This window comes from Callithrix jacchus, chromosome 6, assembly GCF_049354715.1.
Source record: "Callithrix jacchus isolate 240 chromosome 6, calJac240_pri, whole genome shotgun sequence".
Taxonomy (NCBI): Eukaryota; Metazoa; Chordata; class Mammalia; order Primates; family Cebidae; genus Callithrix; species Callithrix jacchus.
Genome location: NC_133507.1, coordinates 129,426,829 through 129,448,219, shown reverse-complemented (window position 1 = coordinate 129,448,219; position 21,391 = coordinate 129,426,829). Strand labels below are relative to the sequence as shown.

At 39.9% G+C, this 21,391-nt stretch overlaps 1 protein-coding gene and 1 pseudogene across 8 annotated transcripts in view; one reads left to right on the top strand and one right to left on the bottom strand.

Moving 5' to 3' along the window:
• PLEKHM3 (pleckstrin homology domain containing M3) overlaps positions 1-21,391 on the top strand; it is a 242,470-nt gene that overhangs the window by 67,566 nt on the left and 153,513 nt on the right. For all 8 annotated transcript variants that reach the window (XM_078328319.1, XM_078328318.1, XM_035305489.3 and 5 more), the window contains exon 4: positions 10,922-11,067. In XM_078328319.1, coding sequence (XP_078184445.1) covers positions 10,922-11,067 — 146 coding nt within the window. The remainder of the gene's footprint in view (positions 1-10,921; positions 11,068-21,391) is intronic.
• LOC100411651 (dnaJ homolog subfamily A member 1 pseudogene) lies at positions 12,863-14,156 on the bottom strand (annotated as a pseudogene).

Sequence of the window (21,391 nt, the reverse complement as noted above, 5' to 3'; positions counted from 1 at the left end):
CCTGGTTGAAAGCCACTGTGCTCCCAAAGGCCAAGGCCTACCAACTATGTCTTCTTTTCTTCATCCAGCTTTTTCTCACTTCCTTATAAATTAATAAATGTCTTTTGCTGAAATAGATGTTTATTATTTCATACCACATAATTTTTTTGTTTTGTTTTTTGAAACAGAGTCTTGCTCTGTCACCTAGGCTAAAGTGCAATGGCACATTCTCGGCTCACTGCAACCTCCATCTCCCAGGTTCAAGCAATTCTCCTGCTTCAGCCTTTCAAGAAGCTGGGATTGCAGGTGTCTGCCACTACACCCAGCTAGTTTTTAGTATTTTTAGTAGAGGTGAGGTTTCACTATGTTGGCCAGGCTCATCTTGAACTCCTGACCTTGGTGATCCACCCACCTTGGCCTCCCAAAGTGCTGGGATTACAGATGTGAACCACTGCACCTGGCCACCACATAATATTTTATAATCTGAGACCTCTGCACCTTAGATAAATGTAAACAAAAATAGTAGGTTATAAAAACAGGGTCTTCACCAACCATCATTTGATATCTAGTATATCAAATGCTCTCAGTAACAACTAACAGAATATACAATTCAAACTGATTTGTACAGTAAGGGGAATTATTCTCAATTACCTGAGCTTCAGACGTCGGTAGATCTGGTAGCTCAAATTTTTTGAACTACATTTTTTGGATTAAATGCTTCAAACAGCATTTTCTCCCCCAAACCACCTGCTCCTTCTAATTGATGGATTTCTCACATGAGTCACAGGCTTGAAACATCATGAGCATCTTTAACGGCCCCATTCCATGCCTCCAACATTGGTCAGTTACCACATCATCTGCATTTTGTCCCCGTGGTATCTCCTTCTCTTTCTCCCTTCCCGTTTCCAAGACCACCACTGAATCAAGCTCAAACTGGTGCAATAACTTATCAACTACTTCCCTCCTCTTTCAGCTTTTCTTGCTAATTAATCTTTTCAAAGTGCGCATTGCAGCTGAGCATGGTAGCTCATGCCTGTAACTCCAGCACTTTGGGAGGCCTGGGCTGTGGGATACCTTGAGAAAAGGAGTTCAAGACCAGTCTTGGGCAACATAGCAAGACCCCTGGGTCTCTGCAAAAAACAAAAAAGTAAAGAAGGTAGAAATTTAAATCAGCCAGGTGTGGTGGTGTGTACCTGTAACCCCTGATAGGAGGCTGAGGTGGGAGGATCACTTGAACCCAGGAGGTTGAGGCTGCAATGAACCGTGGTTGCACTACTGCACTCCAGCTTGGGTGACAGAGTAAAACCTTGTCTCCAAAATATAAAAAACTTAAAAAAAATTTTTTTTTTTAAATTCACATTGCTACTCTGCTTCAAACTCTGGTTGTTACTGTATCTTATTAATTAGGACTTCTCACTCTGAGCACTCAGTCTTATGTTCTAGCTTCTCTTTATCATTCCAAGCTTTTTTCTTCATTCTCCTCTAATGAGCCTCAGATAACTAGAATATTCAGTGCTTCCATTTTTTTGACTTGAGCCTTTGTGAATGAACGTTCGTTTTCCAAAATCTCTTTTCTTCTTCTGGATGAAGCTCAAATGCCCCATGTCGACACAGCCTTCCTCCATCTCTACAACTAGTGCTTTCTTCCTTCTTTGCTCATCTCTTATCTTCTGCTATTTATAGATTTGTAGTCTTCTTCCCGTCACCCTTCATCTTCAGAGGGGATGTTAATGCCTGTGAGGTCCCACGCTGTATTCACTGATGAGTTAAATTATGTTATTTCATGCAAATTGATTCATATTTTTTGTCCTTGTTGTTTTGTCATCTGCAGGGGACGGTTTTTATAATATCTTCCAAAAGGAGATAACTACTTGGAAATTCACCTTTATAGTTGATTGGTGTTAGTCATAAAATGCCACATTGACTCTTTTATTAGGCTCTGCCTTTTAAGCAGCTGTATAACTGTGGACAGAATTACTTTTTCACCTTCTGCCTCAGTTTCTTATTCTGTAAAATGGGCATAATGCCTACCTCATAGAATTGATATGACGATTAAATGAATATAGACATACACATGTATTTATATATCTTTGTTTATGTGGATATATGATACTTATGACAGTGCCTGGCTTATAGTAAGCCTGACTCACTTAAGTGTTTGCTTATAATGTAAATGTTTATCCATTTGCCTATTTCTTATTTATTTATTTTTATTTTTAAACTGCTTACCATCTTCTTGAAAGACTTTGGGGAAAGAACAGACAGAAGTAAATGAGAAAGTCTAGTCATAGACTGTTAGGGAAAAGTGGGATAAAAAATAGTAAGTTTAGACTCATTTCAATATACTAGAAGCTGAATTTATAAGATTTTATTATTAATATTAAACTTACCTTATACCACTAAAAGCTCTATTAAAGCATCTTCTCCTAAGAAAAAAGTAACTCAGCAACTCAAGTTATGCCTTGGGAGGTGAAGATCTATGTTACAGATCATTATATTTACAACTTTTGGGGTAGATATTTTGTAGATAAAAAAGCGGTCAGATTCTTTAAAACGGTGCACATATTTACTTATGTGCCTTAGCAAAAATCAAGATTTATTGCCTTTCAAGATAAATTTTGACTTAATATTGACTTTAGGTTCTCAATCATTGTTTGCCTGAAAGACCAATAAATCTTGGCACTTCTCAACTTGAGTTGGAATCTACTTGGTATTTATTAATTTATTTCACACGGTTTATCATCTTAATAACAACATTCTATGAGATTAAATAAACATTGTAGAGTTTAGCAAGTTTATATTTTCAATCAGCAGTAATTACTTTATTTCTTACTCGAATACAGTACCTCTAGCACTGTTAACACATCATAGGTCCTGCGTGTCAAAGCTGACTTAGCTATTTGAATATTCAGAGGGGGAAACCCAAAATAACTCTTAATAGCTTACAGAATTGCTTAACATTCCAAACCAATTAGTATTCATGTTGGAGTTTCTAATCTGAATTGGTTGTATTTTTTTGTTTGCCTTAGTTCTACTAGTGTACTCTAGTAATACATGATTATACTTCATAGATGGCCTCTGTCCTGGACACTTTATATCTGTTGGTTTTAATCTCTGTCTCATGCATCTGTTCTTGTCTCTCTCTATGTAGTGTGTATTGAATATTCACTGTATCTCAGTACAGTACCGATACTTTACAAACATAATTATTTGCCATATTGCTGTGTTGGCAGGGATTTTAGAGACAGGGTCATGCTCTGTCACTTAAGTTGAATTGTAGAGGTGCAATAACAGTTCACTGAATCCTCGAAATCCTGGGCTCAAGGGATTCTCCTGCCTCAGCCTCCCAAGTAGCTCAATTGCAGGTGCAGACCACCACACCTGGCTAATTTTTAGAAACTTTTTTGTAGAGATGGGGCCTCACTCTGTTGCTCAAGCTGGAGTACAGTGGTGCGATCATAGCTCTCTGTAACCTCGAAATCCTGGCCACAAGCAGTCCTCCCATCCTGGTCTCCCAAAGTACTGGGATTACCAGATGTGAGCCACCAGTGCCCAGCTAGAAATTCTTTGGTTAGGTACATTCATTGTGTCCAGGAAGAGTTCCTTCTGTAAGATTCTTAAGATCAGAGCTGTCCTAGCTATCGTGGCAGTCCATTCTACAGGTGCCAGCTGAAGTTATCCTAAATGTATGTCACCCATGGTAGGAACATGCTTTTTTCTTTTTTTTTTTTTTTTTGCGATGGAGTTTCACTCTTGTTGCCCAGGCTGGAGTGCAGTGGCATGATCTCGGCTCACCACAACCTCCACCTCCTGGGTTCAAGCGATTCCCCCGCCTCAGCCTCCTGAGTAGCTGGGACTATAGGCATGCACCACCACGCTTAGCTAATTTTGTATTTTTAATAGAGATGGGGTTTGTCCATGTTAACCAGGCTACTCTTGAACTCTCAACCTCAGGTGATCCACCCGCCTCGGCCGCCCAAAGTCCTGGAATTACAGGCGTGAGCCACCACACCCAGCAGGAACACGCTTTTTAACATGTGTCAGCTCTCTGTGCAGCCAAACTTTTTTCTTTTTTTGTAGACAGAGTCTTGCTTTGTGGCCCAGGCTGGAGTACATTGGCAGAATCTCAGCTCATTGCATCCTCTGCCTCCCAGGTTCAAGCAATTCTCCTGCCCCAGGAGAGGCAGGGATTACAGGCATATAGCTCAGGATACAGGTGTGTACCACCACGCCCAGCTAATTTTTGTGTTTTTAGTAGGGATTTCACCATGTTGGCCAGGCTGGTCTCAAACTCCTGACCACAAGTGATCAGTCCACCTTGGCCTCCCAAAGGATTACAGGCATGAGCCACTACGCCTGGCTTTGGAGTGGAACTTTATGAGTCAGTTTCAGCCAACAAGGAATGACAGTTGGCTGTCGTTCTCATATATAATCTCTTACTGCTATAAAATTTGTAGGTGAACATAAAACGAAGCCCATCCAAAAAAATTTTTTTTGATGAGCAGAAATGAATTGTCATGTAGCTTTGAAAACAACCATCAGTACATTTCAGGACTCTATTTGAGAATGTGTATTTCCTCCCAACTGTGAAGTTTTCATCCCTTGGGAAGAGAATTCACTTAGAAGGGGCAAAGCCTTATGGAGAAAATAATTTTGAAGTGTTGCAGTCTAAAATCAGTCCATGAACTCAACCCAAAGACTGCATGCCATACTATCCGCATTAGCAATTACACATGGTACACAGTTGGTTTTTTCCAGATTTCCCTTATTGTTTCTTTAGTTTTATTTGAGATGCTGTGGATACTATTTGCTTTGTAACTGACAGAATGCATACTTAATGGCATGTGCCTGATATTCCATCCAAATGTTTAATGTCTTAATTGATTTATGGCGAAATAGATAGCTCCTACTTTATGGGTCACCAGCTTGTCCCAAAGACAGAATAACTTGGATTCTTGAGATGCAAAAAGTTTTGGATCACTGATTTTTGAGCGGATGTTTCTCAGTGTCCCTCACTCTTTACCCCCTTTCCATTCTACAGTTATGTAGAATTCTCTAGCCCCAGTTTCACCATGTTAACTTCAGACTACATATGTGTGGTCAGTCTTAGTTTCAGCTCTGTTCCCTCTGACAGTGGAGGATGTAAGTCTGGGGCCCAGGTTTGCTTTGCCTCTACTTCCTTTAATGGACCTCAAGGCTACATTGCAAAAATTTCTTGTGTCCTGTGTCAAATAATCCTTTCTTTAAACACTCTGCCCAGCTTTGTGCTAATCCCAGGGAGGACTTAAGATTGTATACCAAATTTAATACCTATTTTTAAAAGTACAGGTTCAAAATTTGACTACTTAAAGAGCCAATGGCTAGAGAGCTAGGAAAGCAAAGTTCTTTATGACTTTTCCCCCTAATTTTTTTTTTTTTTTTTGATACGGAATCTTGCTCTTGTTGCCCATGCTGGAGTGCAATGGCACAATCTCAGCTCACCTCAACTTCTACCTCCCCAGTTCAAGTGATTCTTCTGCCTCAGCCTCCTGAGTAGCTGGGATTACAGACATGCGCCACCACGCCCAACTAATTTTTGTATTTTTAGTGGAGACAAGGTTTCTCCATGTTGGTCAGGTTGGTCTCAAACTCTTGACCTCAGGTGAGCCGCCCATCATGGCCTCCCAAAGTTCTGGGATTACAGGTGTGAGCCACCATGCCCAGCCATTTCCCCCCAATTCTTGTAAAATAGCAAGTCCTTGAACCTGCATGTTTATTTTTCTTTATTTGGAGAAATCTGGTCTCGAACATATGATCGAAGTCTAGGCCTTCAAGCAACGTTTTACACAGTGCTTACTGCAGTTCACTGTCTCCAGCCAGGAAAATGCAGGGACGGAAGGTGGGGCAGGGAGTCCCCTTGCTCACTCCTATGGACATCTCTCCCTATTTGGTGCATAAAGTAAAAGAGGATGTGAAACTCGCCAGGTTTTTTTTCTTTCTATTTTTACAGAGCAAACGAAAATGTGTCCTCTCACCCTCTTTATCTCTTTTCCTTCCTTTTACAAAGGCACTTTCTCTCCTTTTTTATTTGCCCTTGTTCTTTTCCTAGAGCGTTTCTACCTTGTAAATGCAAAAGACTGGATTTACCTTACTGAATTAGGTAAAAGCTTACTTTAAGAGACGGAAAGTGGGGGGCATAACTGACCACACTTAGCACTATATGAGTTCCTTCCTTAGTAAGAGAGATGCACTTGGATCCAGCCACGGCTTTCTCATTCTTCCCTCTTATGCCCATGAGTTTTCCAACTACTGGTTGGGGAACGGAGAGCTGAAGGTGATAGTCATAAAGTAGAGAGAAGGTGGCTGGCTCTTCCTCAGGAGCGCAGCTTCTGTCACAACTGCAGCCAGTTGAGCTAACTAGGTACATTTGTTAGAAGAAAGACTGTGCTTTTGTGAAGAAGTATGCCAAAATTCTGCACAATCCCCGGCAACAGATTCTTTTGGGTGTATTTAGTGAAAGGCCATTTGGGAAATGGACAGTATAGGCAGCAAATCGGATTTTGGTTAAATGGTGACATTTGTTTCCAAGAGTGTATCAGAGGGGAGGCTAAGCTCTTCAGAGCATGTGTTCATTAAAGATTTGAAGTGGAGTGGGAGGCAATAATTAAAAAAAAGGCCAGTGGGTTCTCTGGCGAGATAGTTTTTTGTTCCTATGAATTGAATACACTCTCTGTAAAGTTTCAAAAAGAGTCTGGGAAGAATGTATTTGCTTTGATCCAACATGTGGAGTGTTCCTGACTACAAACGCCCTTTAATTTAGAAACACTGCTGAAAAGTCTGTTTGAAAGTACATAAAAATATAGTATGTAAATAAGCCCTAATTAGTTATTTCCATTAATTACCTTTTGTCTCTACTTTACAGCTCTATTTTTCTCCCCATAATGTAGCTTTTCAGAGTCCAGCTTTGGCACCCTCTAAAAAAATGTTCTTTTGTAATAGTGATTATTCACAAAAAATTTTCCCCTGTGTAAAAACCCCACAATGATAAAATAAAATCCCAGATTGTGTATCTTTATGGGGAATTGTTTCAGACAGTTTAGTCCATGATTTGCTACTATGATAGTAAAGGAAATCTTGCAGTTAATTGAAAAAACTCGTGTTTCCTTCTTCAAATAAATGGCATGTATTGTTTTTTAGAAAACGAATCTACATCAAGCCACTAACTAGCCTCTAATCTTCTTTTCCAACCATTCTATGTTCTTTCAAATACAAATACATTGGATTTAGGGGTTAAAAGTTTCATTCTTTCTAAAGTGAATAGGATACTCCCAGTGGAGAGAAGAATGCTCTGGAAAAACACTGGCAAAATGAAGTCAGGTCGTATCTACATCGCCAGTTTTTTAGAAATTGACTGAGAACCTAAAATATTGATTTTTTTGTAGCCTACAGGGTAAACTATGTGACAAATTCTGAACTTTTCACTGAGTGGTCTGCACACCCTCTGCACTTTTGTTGGATAGAAGCAGAATTTTAGAGCTTGAGGGACCTTGGAGGTCACCTAGAAATCAGGGAGCAATTCTCAGCTTTCAGCCATCAAAGTCCCTGGTGTGGGTTGGGGATAGGATGGGAAGGGGAAGGATGCTCATTAGAAATGCAGATTTTTGGTTCCTACCCAAGATCTACAGAGTCAAAATCGCCTCAGTGGGAAGAAGGGTCCACATTTTTCACACACATCTCCAGAAAATTCCATTGCTCACTCAAATTTGGCAATTCATCAATTAAGGCTAACACATTATTTTGTGGTGAGGAGGCAAGGCCTAGAGAGGCTGATGGTCAGGCTCACAGTGGTCCCTACGTAGACTCAGGCTTCCTGCCGTTAGACTAGTGATTGTCTGCACCCCATGTGTCTAAAGTAGTTTTGAGCATGCAGACAGGTTCTAACCTACTTCTGGGTCATTAGGGTGATTTCAGCACCAAGAGTAGGTTAGCATGGTTCTACATAAAGGTATGAAAGTAAAGACACCCAAGGACTAAAGGTAGGTGTTTATGTGCTGCTGCTTTTGTCTAAACTAAAACCTGAATGGACCTTATCCATCCTTTCTGTCTTTTATGAGCCATGAGACCTGTGCACGATTGTGAAGATGTTAACTAAGTTAACTGAGTTGATCCCCCAGCACGGTGAGCTTTGGATCTTTGTGCCCAGTTGATATGAACGTTCTTAGGCTATAGGCTTTCTTAAAATGGAGGTTTGTGTATTTTAATATTGCCTATGTATGTTGCATCCAGAAAATTATAATAAGGTCATTAAAATTATAGACAGATAAACCCAGTAGCACCTACTAGGGAATATATAAATATCCAGCAAATGCTTATTGATGTCTGTTATATCCAAAATTTATTTTTTCAGTGTTCCGTGGTGAGAATTTAAACTGTAATGATGATCCTGAATTTCTGCAAGATCATGATCACCTTTTAAGTCATTAGAAAGATTGGATTCTACTCAGTGTCATTTTAGTGTCAGCCAATTTGTCTATTAATTTTTGGAAACAGCAATATCCCACTGTCTAGGATATGTTAAGTTCCACTGAACTCTGTTCCACAGTTCATTTTCTTTCCTTTTCCTTTCCCTCTCTTTCTCTCTCTCTCTCTTTTCTTTCTTTCTTTCTTTTTTCCTTCTTTCCTTCCTTTCTTTCTTTTTTCCTTCTTTCCTTCTCTCTGTCTCTCTCTTTCTTTCTTAGGGCCTTCCTCTATCACTCAGGCTAGAGTGCAGTGGCATGATCACAGCTCACTGCAGCCTTGATTTCCTGGGTTCAAGTGATCCTCCCACTTCAGCCTCCCCAGTAGCTGGGATTACAGGCCCTTACCACCATACCTAGTGAATTCTTTTGTATTTTTTATAGAGACAAGGTTTCACCATGTTGCCCAGGCTGGACTCAAACTCCCGGACTCAAGCAATCCACTGGCCTTGGCCTCCCAAAGTGCTAGGATTACAGGTGTGAGTAACCACACCTGGCCAGTTCCACAGTTCCTATGTGAACATGTGTCATATATAGTTCTTAGAATGGACAACATATTTTAACAGGGCTATTAATGAAAGGCTGTTTTGAGAAGCAGGTGATCAGGTTAAGAGGATCAGTTTTGGAATCGCTTTGGAAAATTAAAATTTCTGTATATACAGTTTATGTGAATGTGCATGTGCCAGATAGTACTCAGTTTATCATTCCTTCAACATAAATATTGATTGTCTCCTGTGAGTAAAGCTCTATGTGAAGTGCTGAGGATAAAAAAATAGATCTGAGAAGTTTCTAGCGTGGTCCTGGTTGGACAAGTTCATAAAAAGGCATGATAATTTCAAAAGGCACGTGCTAAATGCTAAATGAGTAATGCAGTCAGTGAGTGCAGGGAGCAGCACTCCAACATTCACAGCGCTGTAACAGTGGCAGGGTCTCCTTTGTCAATCAGGAGCTACATGTGTGTTGATTCGAACTCTTCTTTCACACATTTCTCATTCCTTAGCCAGTGTGAAGAACAGGAGCTTGTTATGATGTTTTTGCTGCTCAATAGTAAAGAAATAGCCATTCTAGAAGGGAACTGGATGAAGCTCTGGAAGCATAATACTAATATATTTACTTGCCTCCTTCCTACTTCTCTTGTATTTAAAAACAATGAGCTCTAATTCTCTTTCCAGAGGATACACTAGAAACTGCTTAATTACTGATGACATTGTATTTGTGATGAAATGAAAGTTCTGTTGAGTCTTGCAGTACTTTCATTCATGGAATTCATGTGAATCAGAATCTTCTTAGGCTGGTAGTTTGTTAAATAAATGTGTTTGACCTTCTTGTAATGGAAATGGGTTACAACACTGATCATTATGTTATTAGTAGTAGTAGTAGTAATTGTAGTAGTATGGAAAGATTAATTCATTTTTGCCCTACTTCATGAAATAGGCTTAATGTCAAATCTTTTTGATCTATATAGTTCTTGGTATCCAACCATAAAATGGGCCACATATAAGGATTTCTGAAATGAAAGCTACAGACCAGAAATGTCAGAATATTGATGCTATTTGTGTATTCTTGATTACCTGTTCTGGATCTGCCAGGATTTTGTCCTTGGGGATGGTTGTGATAGAATTTACATTACTCAGTAGAAGACAGTTCTTGGACTTTCTTGTAGGCAACCAGTAGTCTTAGGCAAGATTTGTTGAAGTAAAGAGCAGAGAATAGGGTGCTGTGTAAGGAGAGGTAATACGTGTTAATGTACGGAGGGTGGATTAAGCACGCTGTGTTTATCTGGGTACCAGTGAGGAGGGTTCTCTGACTGGAATAAAGTGATTACATTCCCATTGGACAGTAGTGGGAGGGAAAGTTAGAAAGGTGAGATCCAATCAGAGGCCAAATTCCTTACAGTGATTTAGTAAGCAAAGGAAGGCTACATATCAGTTTTGGGGATTATTTTAGCATCAGACAACTTTAGAGCCAAATCCAAACTCTGGCTTTTTCTTGGTTAGGTAAACTTAGAAAAGATACTTAACCTCACAAAAATCTTAGATTCTTCATCTATAAAATAGAGTCAATAATATCTTCCTCATAGAGAAGTTGTCCTGATTAAAGAAGATTCTATATGAGAAGCCCTCAGCAAAATGCCTGGTGGAAATGGAGTTCTGAGCAGGGCAGTGAGGAGATAAAGGCAGGGTTGTAGAGAGGCTGATCTCTGGCACTATATGCAGAAGAGATGGAATCAGAAGAGACCCGAGACGGGGCACTAGTTTATGGCATAGCAATACCCTAGGAGGTGAAGGCGCAGGCTGTCATACTAGGAAGAGCAGGACACAACTGTACAACTCTATTCTCTTTTCGTTGAAGACTTTCATTTACCTTGAGGTAAATGAAATATAACCTTGTTCTGTGGTGTTAAAAGTACAACAGCAATCATAGATTCTTTCTTTTTCCTTGAACAGGCTGCCAGCGATCCATAGGCCTTTCCAATGGGAAAGCCAAGGTGTGCAACTACAGTGGGTGGTATTACTGCAGCAGCTGCCACGTGGACGACAGCTTTCTCATCCCAGCACGCATAGTCCACAACTGGGACACTTCAAAATATAAGGTAGGTACAAAAACTGGGCTCACTTCATAATAAGAATTCAGGTGTTCATGTGTTCTCCGGTGGATTATAAAGATAGTGATCAAACAGTTTGAAGCAGATGTGATTAGTAGTCTCATAAAAGCCGCAAGACCTTACCTAATGCTTCTTATACATCTCACAGTTGAAAGCCTTCTTAACTATAACTCTTATTAGTTTCCTCATTTAAAAAGACATATAGAGCAGTTTTTACTTCTGGTGCTAAGAGAGAATTCTGTGAGAAAGGAGCCTCTTTTATTATTATTATTATTATTATTTTTGATGGTTTGAGAACTTTATTTTTTAAGCAGTTTTTCTCCTTTTTAAACTTGTGTTCTTAAGAACTTGTTTTCTCATACTCCAATGTTTGCAGTTTTCTAAGCCCCCTCTTCTTGGCTCATTACTGAGTCCTCCACTTTACTCTCCATCCTATTTAATATTAAAGTATAGTTCGGCCGGGCGCGGTGGCTCACGCCTGTAATCCCAGCACTGTGGGAGGCCGAGGCAGGTGGATCACAAGGTCAAGAGATTGAGACCATCCTGGTCAACATGGTGAAACCCTGTCTCTACTAAATACAAAAAAACTAGCTGGGCATGGTGGTGAGTGCTTGTAATCCCAGCTACTCAGGAGGCTGAGGCAGGTGAATTGCCTGAACCCAGGAGGCGGAGGTTGCAGTGAGCCGAGATCGCGCCATTGCACTCCAGCCTGGGTAACAAGAGCAAAACTTCTCAAAAAAAAAAAAAAAAGTATAGTTCAATAGCATTTTTGTAAATACTCATTTAGACTAGCTAAAATCAAGTTATGTATCTTAGTTAATAGCCAAAACTGATAATCTGGGGAAAAAAAGCCTGTAGTGACACACATTGGAGGTGCTTTGTAATTAGTATATTAAGGAGACAATACATTTCAAGAATTGCTTAAATTCTTATACCCAGATTTAAGCATGTGAACATATGAGACTTTTAAACATACAATTAAAGCTATTCATCATAATTTGCTATACTACCAACATTAGTTACTTTGGAGCGTAAGTCAAATGGTTTAAAGTAATCCTGTAACATACCTAAAGAACACCTTCCTATATTACGCATGCAAATTACTTCTCCATGTAAAGTTCTTTTCACTTTAATTTCTACGTTACCCAGCTCTGAAGTCACTACTCGGGCTTATCATGGTCCACAGACAAGGAGGGGGGCAAATAACCAGGACTGGTCAAAATATATATGGAGATATATATATATATATGGATGGCACAGCAGAAGGAAACAATTTTGGAAGTGCAAGCCTTCAAGAAGCAGCATATTATGATAAACCCCTCCTACAGAAAGGTATCATTTTTATCACTGATACCACAGGATAAATTATATATTATGCCATCTTCAAGTAACAGTTGAGGCAATAGCATAAATGCAGAGGCATTACAATGATTCCCACTTAATACAAGAACTATATAGACCAACACTTCTCTACAGTTTTCTTGTTGCCAGTTAAGTACAGTTTTACTTTTATAGCTTAACAATGAAGGGTCATACCCCGAAGCCAATACATATACCTAGCATTTCAGTCTAAGCTTATCCACATACATAACTGAAGTCAATTACAAGTTTTGGCCTAGCAATGCTAGGAGAACTTCTTTGTAAAGTAGTTTTTACAGGTATTACACTTCATTTTGCACACGGAAGTCATCATACATACAGGGCGAAGTCAGAGCTTTTATATTTGCCTTTATTCTTCATTTAACTTTTTAAAACACTACTATAGTAGATTAAAACAAAAACAAGAGCAAGTAGTGAGCATATTATGATTACATCCTTACTCATTCACTACAGCACATAAAATGCCAGCAGTGAGTGTTATTCACTGGCCCATTAAGAGGTCTGACACTGAATACCACCTCTGGGATGATGTTCATCATCCTCATATGCTTCTCCATTGTAATGGCGCCATCTTTCCTGATTTGGATCAAAGTCCACCAGTTCTTCTTGATCCATCTCATCAGTCTCTTCCACCTCCTTCCTCTCCAGTAGTTTTTCCAGCAAAGACAGTTTATCAGGAGAGAGAAAGCCATTCTCAGGGAAGTTTACCTTAAATTCGATGATTAGGTGACCCTTTTCATATGGTCTATAATAAATTGGCATGCCTTCATTTAGTATACACTTGATATCTCCATGCTTGACAATCTGACCTGGATGAGAGGTGATGACTATGGCTCGGTTGTCAAGAGTAGATATGGGCTTTTGGAAGCCACACAGTGCTTAAACCAGCTGTATGTCCATACACAATGAAAGGTCTTCTCCTCATCGAGTAAAAACAGCATGGTCCTTCTGATCTAATACAATGATTATATCTCCAAGCTCCAGTCCTGGTTCTTGGTCTCATTCACCATGGAATGTTATCTTCTGGCCATCTTTCATGCCTTTGTCAATATGAACTTCTAGAATCTTCTTCTCTCAAACTATCTTCCTTCCATTGCAGCTTTTACATCTATCTTTAGGACTGATCCACTCCCCATGGCCCTGGCGCTCCATGCACACAGACTGAATTTGCTGAACCATTCCAGGTCCTATCTGATGAATTCTTATTTGCATTCCAGTACCTCGGCAATTGGGACAGCACTCTACTGCTCCTTTCTTACCTCCTCTACCTTTGCATTTGTCACAAATCACATTCTTTTGCAGAGCCAGTTTTCTTGTTGCACCATTATATAAGTCTTCTAGGGTTACTGAGAGCTGATGTACAACATTTTTACCTCTCCTTTCTCTCTGCATCCTTCTTCCTCCTCCAAAAAACATATCAAAGATGTCCATGGGAGAGCCCAAACCGCCACCTGCTCCACCCTCTTTAATTGCCTGTTCTCCTCCTTTGTCATATAATTCCCTTTTATTTGCATCAGAGAGAACTTCGTAAGCTTGAGATATCTGTTTAAACTTCTCTCCTTCATTTGGATTCTTATCAGGATGGTACTTGAAGGCCAGTTTTCTATAATCCTTTTTCAATTCTTCCTGAGTAGCATTGGGTTTGACTCCCAAAGCATCGTAGTAAGTGGTTTCTTTCACCATCTTCTACTGCCGGTGAGTGGGCTGAGGTCGGTGTGTGAGGGAGTGGGAAGGAGCACTGAGCTGTGCACAGCTAGGGCAGCTACAGCTCCTCTGCCTCTCACTGAGCGTTCTGGAAAGTTCCTCCTCTTTTATTATTTTTTATTTGATCTTATCTTCAACCTCACAACACTATGGGAAGATAAAAATGGGAAAATAATACACACATGAGCATGCTAATGATCTTTCTAGGCAAGGACTTATATAATCCAAGATATTTCTTTTTTTGTTGGTTTTGTTTTGTTTTTATTCATTTGTTCGTGTCTAGATTTTTTTTTTTTTTTTTTTTTTTTGTTTTTGAGACAGTAGTCCCAAAGTCCAATTCCAAGTAGCTGGAATTACACATGCATGCCACCAAGCCCAGCTAATTTTTGTAGTTTTAGTAAGACGGGGTTTCACCATGTTGCCCAGGCTGGTCTCAAACTCCTGACCTCAAGTGATCTGTCTGCCCTGGCCTCCCAATATGCTGAGATTACAGGTGTGAGCCACTGTGTGGCCCGAGATATTCCTTATAGTAGAGTAGCGCTCCTATTCATGTGAAGCTCAGTCTTCTAGCAAATCCAGGCCTTTGGAACTAGAACCAGAACCTTGAGCGAAGCTAAGAAGACTTCTGAGTAGGGGCCAACAGCAAGAAACAATACACTGAGCCATCCTCAGGCCTTCATCAGACTGTTGTTTTTTAAAAAGGAGAGCAAGTGAGAATCACAGGTATAGGCTAACAGCTTTGCAAATTAACTGCTAACAGCCAAAGAGGCTATTCAGGAAGTATAAATAGCAGGCTTAGTAGCTCTAAAAATCTAAGTCAGTAGAGGAGAAGAGGAACAGGGGACACTCAGACTTAGGAGAGGAGGTTTGCAATGGGGATGCTCAAACTTAGGAGCGTAGAGACAAGAGGAGGGACCAGCAAAGGAGGCCAAGAAGGAGTGAGCAGTGAGGTAGAAGGATCCCGGGGTGTGTGACAAGCCGCGTGAAGAAAGCGTTTCCAGATGAATTGTGACAGATGCTGATAGGTCAAGTAAGATGAGCACTGAGAACTGACGATTGGCTTTAGTAATGTGGAGATAATTAGTGACCTTAATGAAAGCAGTTTGAATGGAATGGTGGGAGCAAAGGTCTGATTGAAGTGGGTTCAACATAGAATAGAGAGAGAGAAACAAGAATAGACAACTCTTTTGAGAAGTTTTGCTATAAAGGGAAGAAGAGACGTCAGGAATAAGTTGAAGGGAAGTAGAATCAAGTTAGGTTTGATTTTTGTTTTGTTTTGTTTCGTTTTAATGGAAAAAATAACCGTATGTTTTCTACACTGATGTAAACTATCCTGAAGAGAGAGAATTGCTGGAATGATACAGTTGACTCACTGAGAATGATGGAATTGTGTAGACAATAGGAGGGTTTGACTATTGCTTGGAGCATGGAATAAGAGAAAAAGCTGTCTGTGGCCATGGGGGCCAGTAGGTACTTAGATGCGATATTAGAGGCTTGTTGAAGTTGTCTTCCACTTATATCATTAGCTTTCATCAGATTCTTTTATTTCTGCGTCTGTGATCTTAAAGAGATGAAATACTCTGTCCAAGACACCCTATAAAGTGCTATTATCTTCTACTTCATAGAGAAAATAGGGGTGATTATGCAATAATCCTGTCAACTGACCGACAAACATGCCTCCATCCACATCTATCCTCATTGTCCTCCTTCCAGCCACCGAAGAAACATTACTTGTCTTATGAAACTTTATCCCTGCTGCCTGAGTTCATGGTCTTCTCCTCTCTTCTCCATCACAGTTTTGCCAAATCTCTTCTCTTCTCCGTCACAATTTTGCCAAATCTTGTTGACTCCTCCTAACTAGTTCTCCTCCTCCTAACTCTTCTTTTTCAATCACCTTTTCTAATTTCTTGTCCTCTGCCTATACCTTTAATAGTGGACTTTCTTAAGATTCATTATTTTGTTTCCCGCTTTATACTCTTTCTACTGGGCATCTCTTCCCCTACATGGTTTTGACTACCAGGACTCATATGCTGACAATTCCTACTTTTATGTGCAGCTCCAGTTTTGCTACTGAAATTGAGATCTGTGGCTTTAATTGCCTATTGGACATCTCAACTTTAGTTTTCAACCTACTAGTCTTCAAGATATATAAACTGGTTAGGTATATGATACAGCATTTCCACCCTTGCACTAAAAAGGTATTTGAATTTGGCAAGCCCAGGAATCTAACTTCTTACTGAAGTAGCACTCTAGGCTTAGGATTCTATTATGATCCTGCATCTTACATACATGATAGATAACATACTTAATTACCTGATATGACCAGAAGCTTTCTGATCCTTCTGCCAGAATGAGTGACATCTGCCTTGAATGTACCTTCTGTGCAAGGTGCATCCTCTAGAAACAGGCTGTATGACTGCTTTTAAAATTGATCCGTAATAGTTATAGATGTTTATGGGGTATATGTAATATTTTGATACATATATACGGCATGTAATAATTAAATCAGGGTATCCATCTCCTCAAATATTTATCATTTCTTTGGGTTGGGAACATTCAAAATGTTTTCTTCTAGCTATTTTTGAAATATACAATAAATTCTGATGAACTATAGTTGCCCTACTATGCTATTAAACACTAGAACTTCTTTCCAACTGTATTTTTATACCCATTAGCCAACCATTCTTCATTCCCCTCTTCCCCCTACTTTTCTTAGCCTCCTGTAATCACCATTCTACTCACCACCTCCATGAGGTCAACTTTTTGGCTCCCACATGTGAGTGAGAGTGTCTTTTCTGTGCCTGGCTTATTTCACTTTAATTTCCAGTTCTATCCATGTTGCTGCAAATGAGAGAATTTTATTTATTTATTTATTTTGAAACAGGGTCTCACTCTGTCACTCAAGGTGGAGTGCAGTGGAACAGTCATGGCTCACTGCAGTCTTGACCTCCTGGGCTCAAACAGTCCTCCCACCTTAGCCTTCCAACTAGCTGGGACTGTAGGTGCACACCACTACATCTGACTAATTTTTGTATTTTTTGTTGAGCCTGGGTTTTGCCATCTTGCCCAGGATGGCCTCAAACTCCTGAGCTCAAGCAATCTTACCACCTTGGCTTCCCAAAGTGCTGGAATTACAGGCATGAGCCAGAACACCTGGCCAAGAATTTCATTCTTTTTCTATGGCTGAATAATATGCCATTGTGTATATATACCAGATTATCTATTCGTCCATTGATAGACATTTAAGTTGATTCCATATCTACCTTCTTTTGGATATCTAACAGTGAGAGTGCTGGATCATATGTTAATTCTGTTTTTAGTTTATTGAAGAACTCCCATACTGTTCTCCACAGTGGCTGTGCTAATTTACATTCCCACTAACAGTGTCTGAGCATTCATTCCCTTTTCTCCACATCCTCACCAGCATCTGTTATTTTCTGTCTTTTTGGTAATAGCCATTTTAACTGGAGTAAGATGATATTGTATTGTGGTTTTGATTTGCATTTCCCTGATGATTGGTGATGTTGAGTTTTTTTGTTTTTGTTTTTTGAGACATAGTTTCACTCTTGTTGCCCAGGCTGGAGTGCAGTGGTGTGATCTCGGCTCACCACAACCTCCACCTCCTGGATTCAAGTGATTCTCCTGCCTCAGCCTCCCAAGTAGGTGGGACTGCAGGCACGTACCACCACGCCCAGCTAATTTTTGTATTTTTAGTAGAGATGGGGTTTTACCATGTGGACCAGGATGGTCTCGATCTCTTGACCTCGTGATCCACTCGCCTTGGCCTCCCAAAGTGCTGGGATTACAGGTGTGAGTCACTGCATCCAGCCAATATCGAGCATTTTTTAACATACCTGTCTATTCAGATCTTTTGACTATTTTAAAATAAGTTTTTGTTCTTGTTGTTCCTACTGGGTTGAGTTGCTTGTATTCTGGTTATTAATCCTTTGTCAGATTAATGGCTTGCACATATTTTCTTCCGTTTTGTATATTGTCTCTTCACTTTGTTGGTTGTTTTGCTTTGTAGAAGCTTTTTAGCTTGATGTAATCCTGCTTACCTATTTTTGCTCTTGTTGCCTGTGCTTTTGAGATCTTACCCAAAAAATCTTTGCCCAGGCCAATGTTTTGAAGCATTTTTCCAATGCTTCCTTCTGGTAATTTTATTTTGTCAGGTCTTACATTTCAGTTTTTAATACATTTTTATTTGATTTTTGTATATGCTGGGGGGTCTAGTTTCATTCTTGTGCATATGGATATCCAGTCTTCCCAGCACCATTTACCGAGGAGACTGTCCTTTCTCCAGTATATGTCCTTGGCAGCTCTGTTGAAAATTAGTTGGCTGTAAATGCATGGATTTATTTCTAGGTTCTCTGTCCTGTTCCACTGGTGCCTGTTTTTCTGCCACTTTGCTAACAGATGTCTGAGACTTACTTTCATTGTAACTCTGTCACCTGGGAGCAAGTGGTGGGGAAGGGCCCTAGAGCTGTCACCTACCTGGAATCTTTGAAGTCTAAAGCAAACATGAAAATTGTGAGTGGCCAATTGGTTATGTCCTTTTCTAATATATCCCTGGGCAACTCTGTTTCCAGTTCTACCCAATAATCATCCAAATCCTCACTGTTTTCAAGATGCTTCATTCTAATTCTTCTCAGCATATGACCTTGTTTCCTACTTCAGGGAGAATAATGAAGTTATGAAATATGAATGTGAATATCTACAAATCTATCTATATTGTACCTATTCTAACTGTTTTCCCTCCTGGCTTGAGAGAAAGAAGAACCCCTTCTCTTGTTTAGTGACCATCTTTCCACCTGTGCTCCAGATACTTTTATCCATCTAGGGAACCCCTAGTTTATTCTTTGAGAGCTAAAGAAGGCGTGTCCTCCGTGATGATAGCTTTTTTGTTGCTCCTCACCACTCCCCATTGACTGCATTGCTGGCTATCTCCTTTGTGCCACCATCGTGTCATGTGGACCTTGAGAATTGCACTTACTAAGGGATTAATAGCAGGAGCTTGGAAAACCTCTACCCTTTATCAGGTGCTTGATTTTTGGGGGGACATTGCTTGAATTTCCTAGAGCCTCAGTTTTGTAACCTGTAAAACGAGCCCAGATTTCCAGGGCTCACATCTTGGCATTGTCACTTATTAGTTAGCGGTTTAACCTAGGCAAGTTATTTAGACTGTGCTTCAGTTTCCTCATATGTAAATAAGGATATTAATGCCTTATAGAGTTACTGCTGGGGAAATGGGTGAATGCATGTATCATGTTTAGAATAGTGCCCAGCACATAGTGTGTACCAAATAAGTATTTGTTCTCATCATAATTTCACATATTTACCTAAAACAGTTGTGTGAATTGGGATAATATAAGAAAAGCACTTAGCTGGCTGTGTGCAGTGGCTCATGCCTGTAATCCCAGCACTTTGAAAGGCCTAGGTAGTTGGATCACCTGAGGTCAGGAGTTCACGACCAGCCTGACCAACATGGAGAAACCCCATCTCTACTAAAAATACAAAATTGGCCGGACGTGGTGGCGCATGCCTGTAATTCTAGCTAATCTGGAGGCTGGGATTGAACCTGGGAGGTGGAGGTTGTGGTGAGCCAAGATCGCTCCACTGGACTCCAGCCTGAGCAAAAAGAGCTAAACTCTGTCTCAAAAAAAAAAAAAGAAAGAAAAGAAAAGCACTTAGCAAATGACGTTGATAAGCACTTAATGAATGGATGCTGTTACTATCTTTATTATCATAACATCTATATAACAGCTAGTTGCTTGTCTATTTTCTCTATAAAGGTGAGCTCTCTGGGCACACAGAATGTGTTTTAGCACAGTTCTGGCACATAGCAAATAAGCAAGAATGTATATTAAATAAATGAAAGAATGAAGCCTGTCCCCTGGGAACCTCAATCTCAATATTTCCCAAATTGGCTTTATCACATCACACTCACCAGATGTTCCCCCGAGTGCACATTACCTGCCTTGCTGAATGGCCCTCAGTCACCATTGTCAGATGTGGGAGACCTCCTGGACTCCTCCCTCTCGTACACCTACACTGCCTAAGCCACTAGCAAAACCAAGTCTTAATTTTAGCTCTTGAGGTCATGCTCTCCACTGTACTCCTGTCCCCCCGCACTAACTTAAACCCTCAGTCTCACTCACATGAAGGAAGTCAGGAGCCTCCTATTTGTGCTTCCTGCCTTTAAATGTTGCTCTCTGGTTGTTATATTTCAAAAGAAAAGTCCAAATCTTACCTTAAGTAAGTTTCTTACTCTCTCTTAGTCTTAGTTTCTTTGCCTTTGGAATGTAAATAATAATAGAACCCAGTTCATAAGGTTGCTGTTTGCTTAAATGAGTGAGTCACAGAAAGCACTTGGCACAGGGTGTGGCACGTCATAAGCCCTCAGTTATGGTTAGCTTTTACTATGATTGTATATAAGACAAATACAAGTCTCTTCACCTTCGCGATCCTTAGTCCCTACCTGCCTTCCTAGCTCCTTCATCCATAACTGTTCCTTAGCACCAATCTCTTTATTAATATTAGTTATCCATCTATTTCCCTGTCATGCCATGCTATTTCACACCTCTTGTCTTCCTCTTTTTCACCCACAACAGCAAATCCTAAAACCCGGCTTAAAACCGCTTTTCCTCTCCTGATTCTTTCCTTCCCCTTTACCAGACAAAATTATCATTCTATCCTCTGCTTCTTGTACTTAACACTTTGAATATAGGCTATAAATATATTTGCCATGTGTGTATTAGATAAAAACTTACTTAGAGGGAAAGAATGCTAGTTGAGCTTGGTTTAGAAATTTTAGATTAATCTGGTTGGAGCAGGGCTTTGACGGCTATGAGAGATGTATAGAGAGCAAGAAAGTGTCAATTTCTTAACAGAAAATTAATAAGGATATCCAGGACTTCAACTCAGATCCGGAACAAGTAAACTCAATAAATATTTATAGAGTTCTCCATTTTAAATACACAAAATATTGATCGGCCTTTATTAATACCCATTTTTAGAATGAAGCAATATTCCTGTTCTCTCTCCCTCTTTTTCTTCCTTTCTTCCTCTCCTTCTCTCCTTTTTTTACTTTTCAACATCCTAGTTCCTCACCTCTACTCAATACATTCCTCTGAACACCTGATTCCTTGTGATTCTCCCGTCCCACTGAAACCTCCAATCCATTAAAAAAAAAAAAAAGTCAAAAAACGATACATGTCAGAGCCAATAC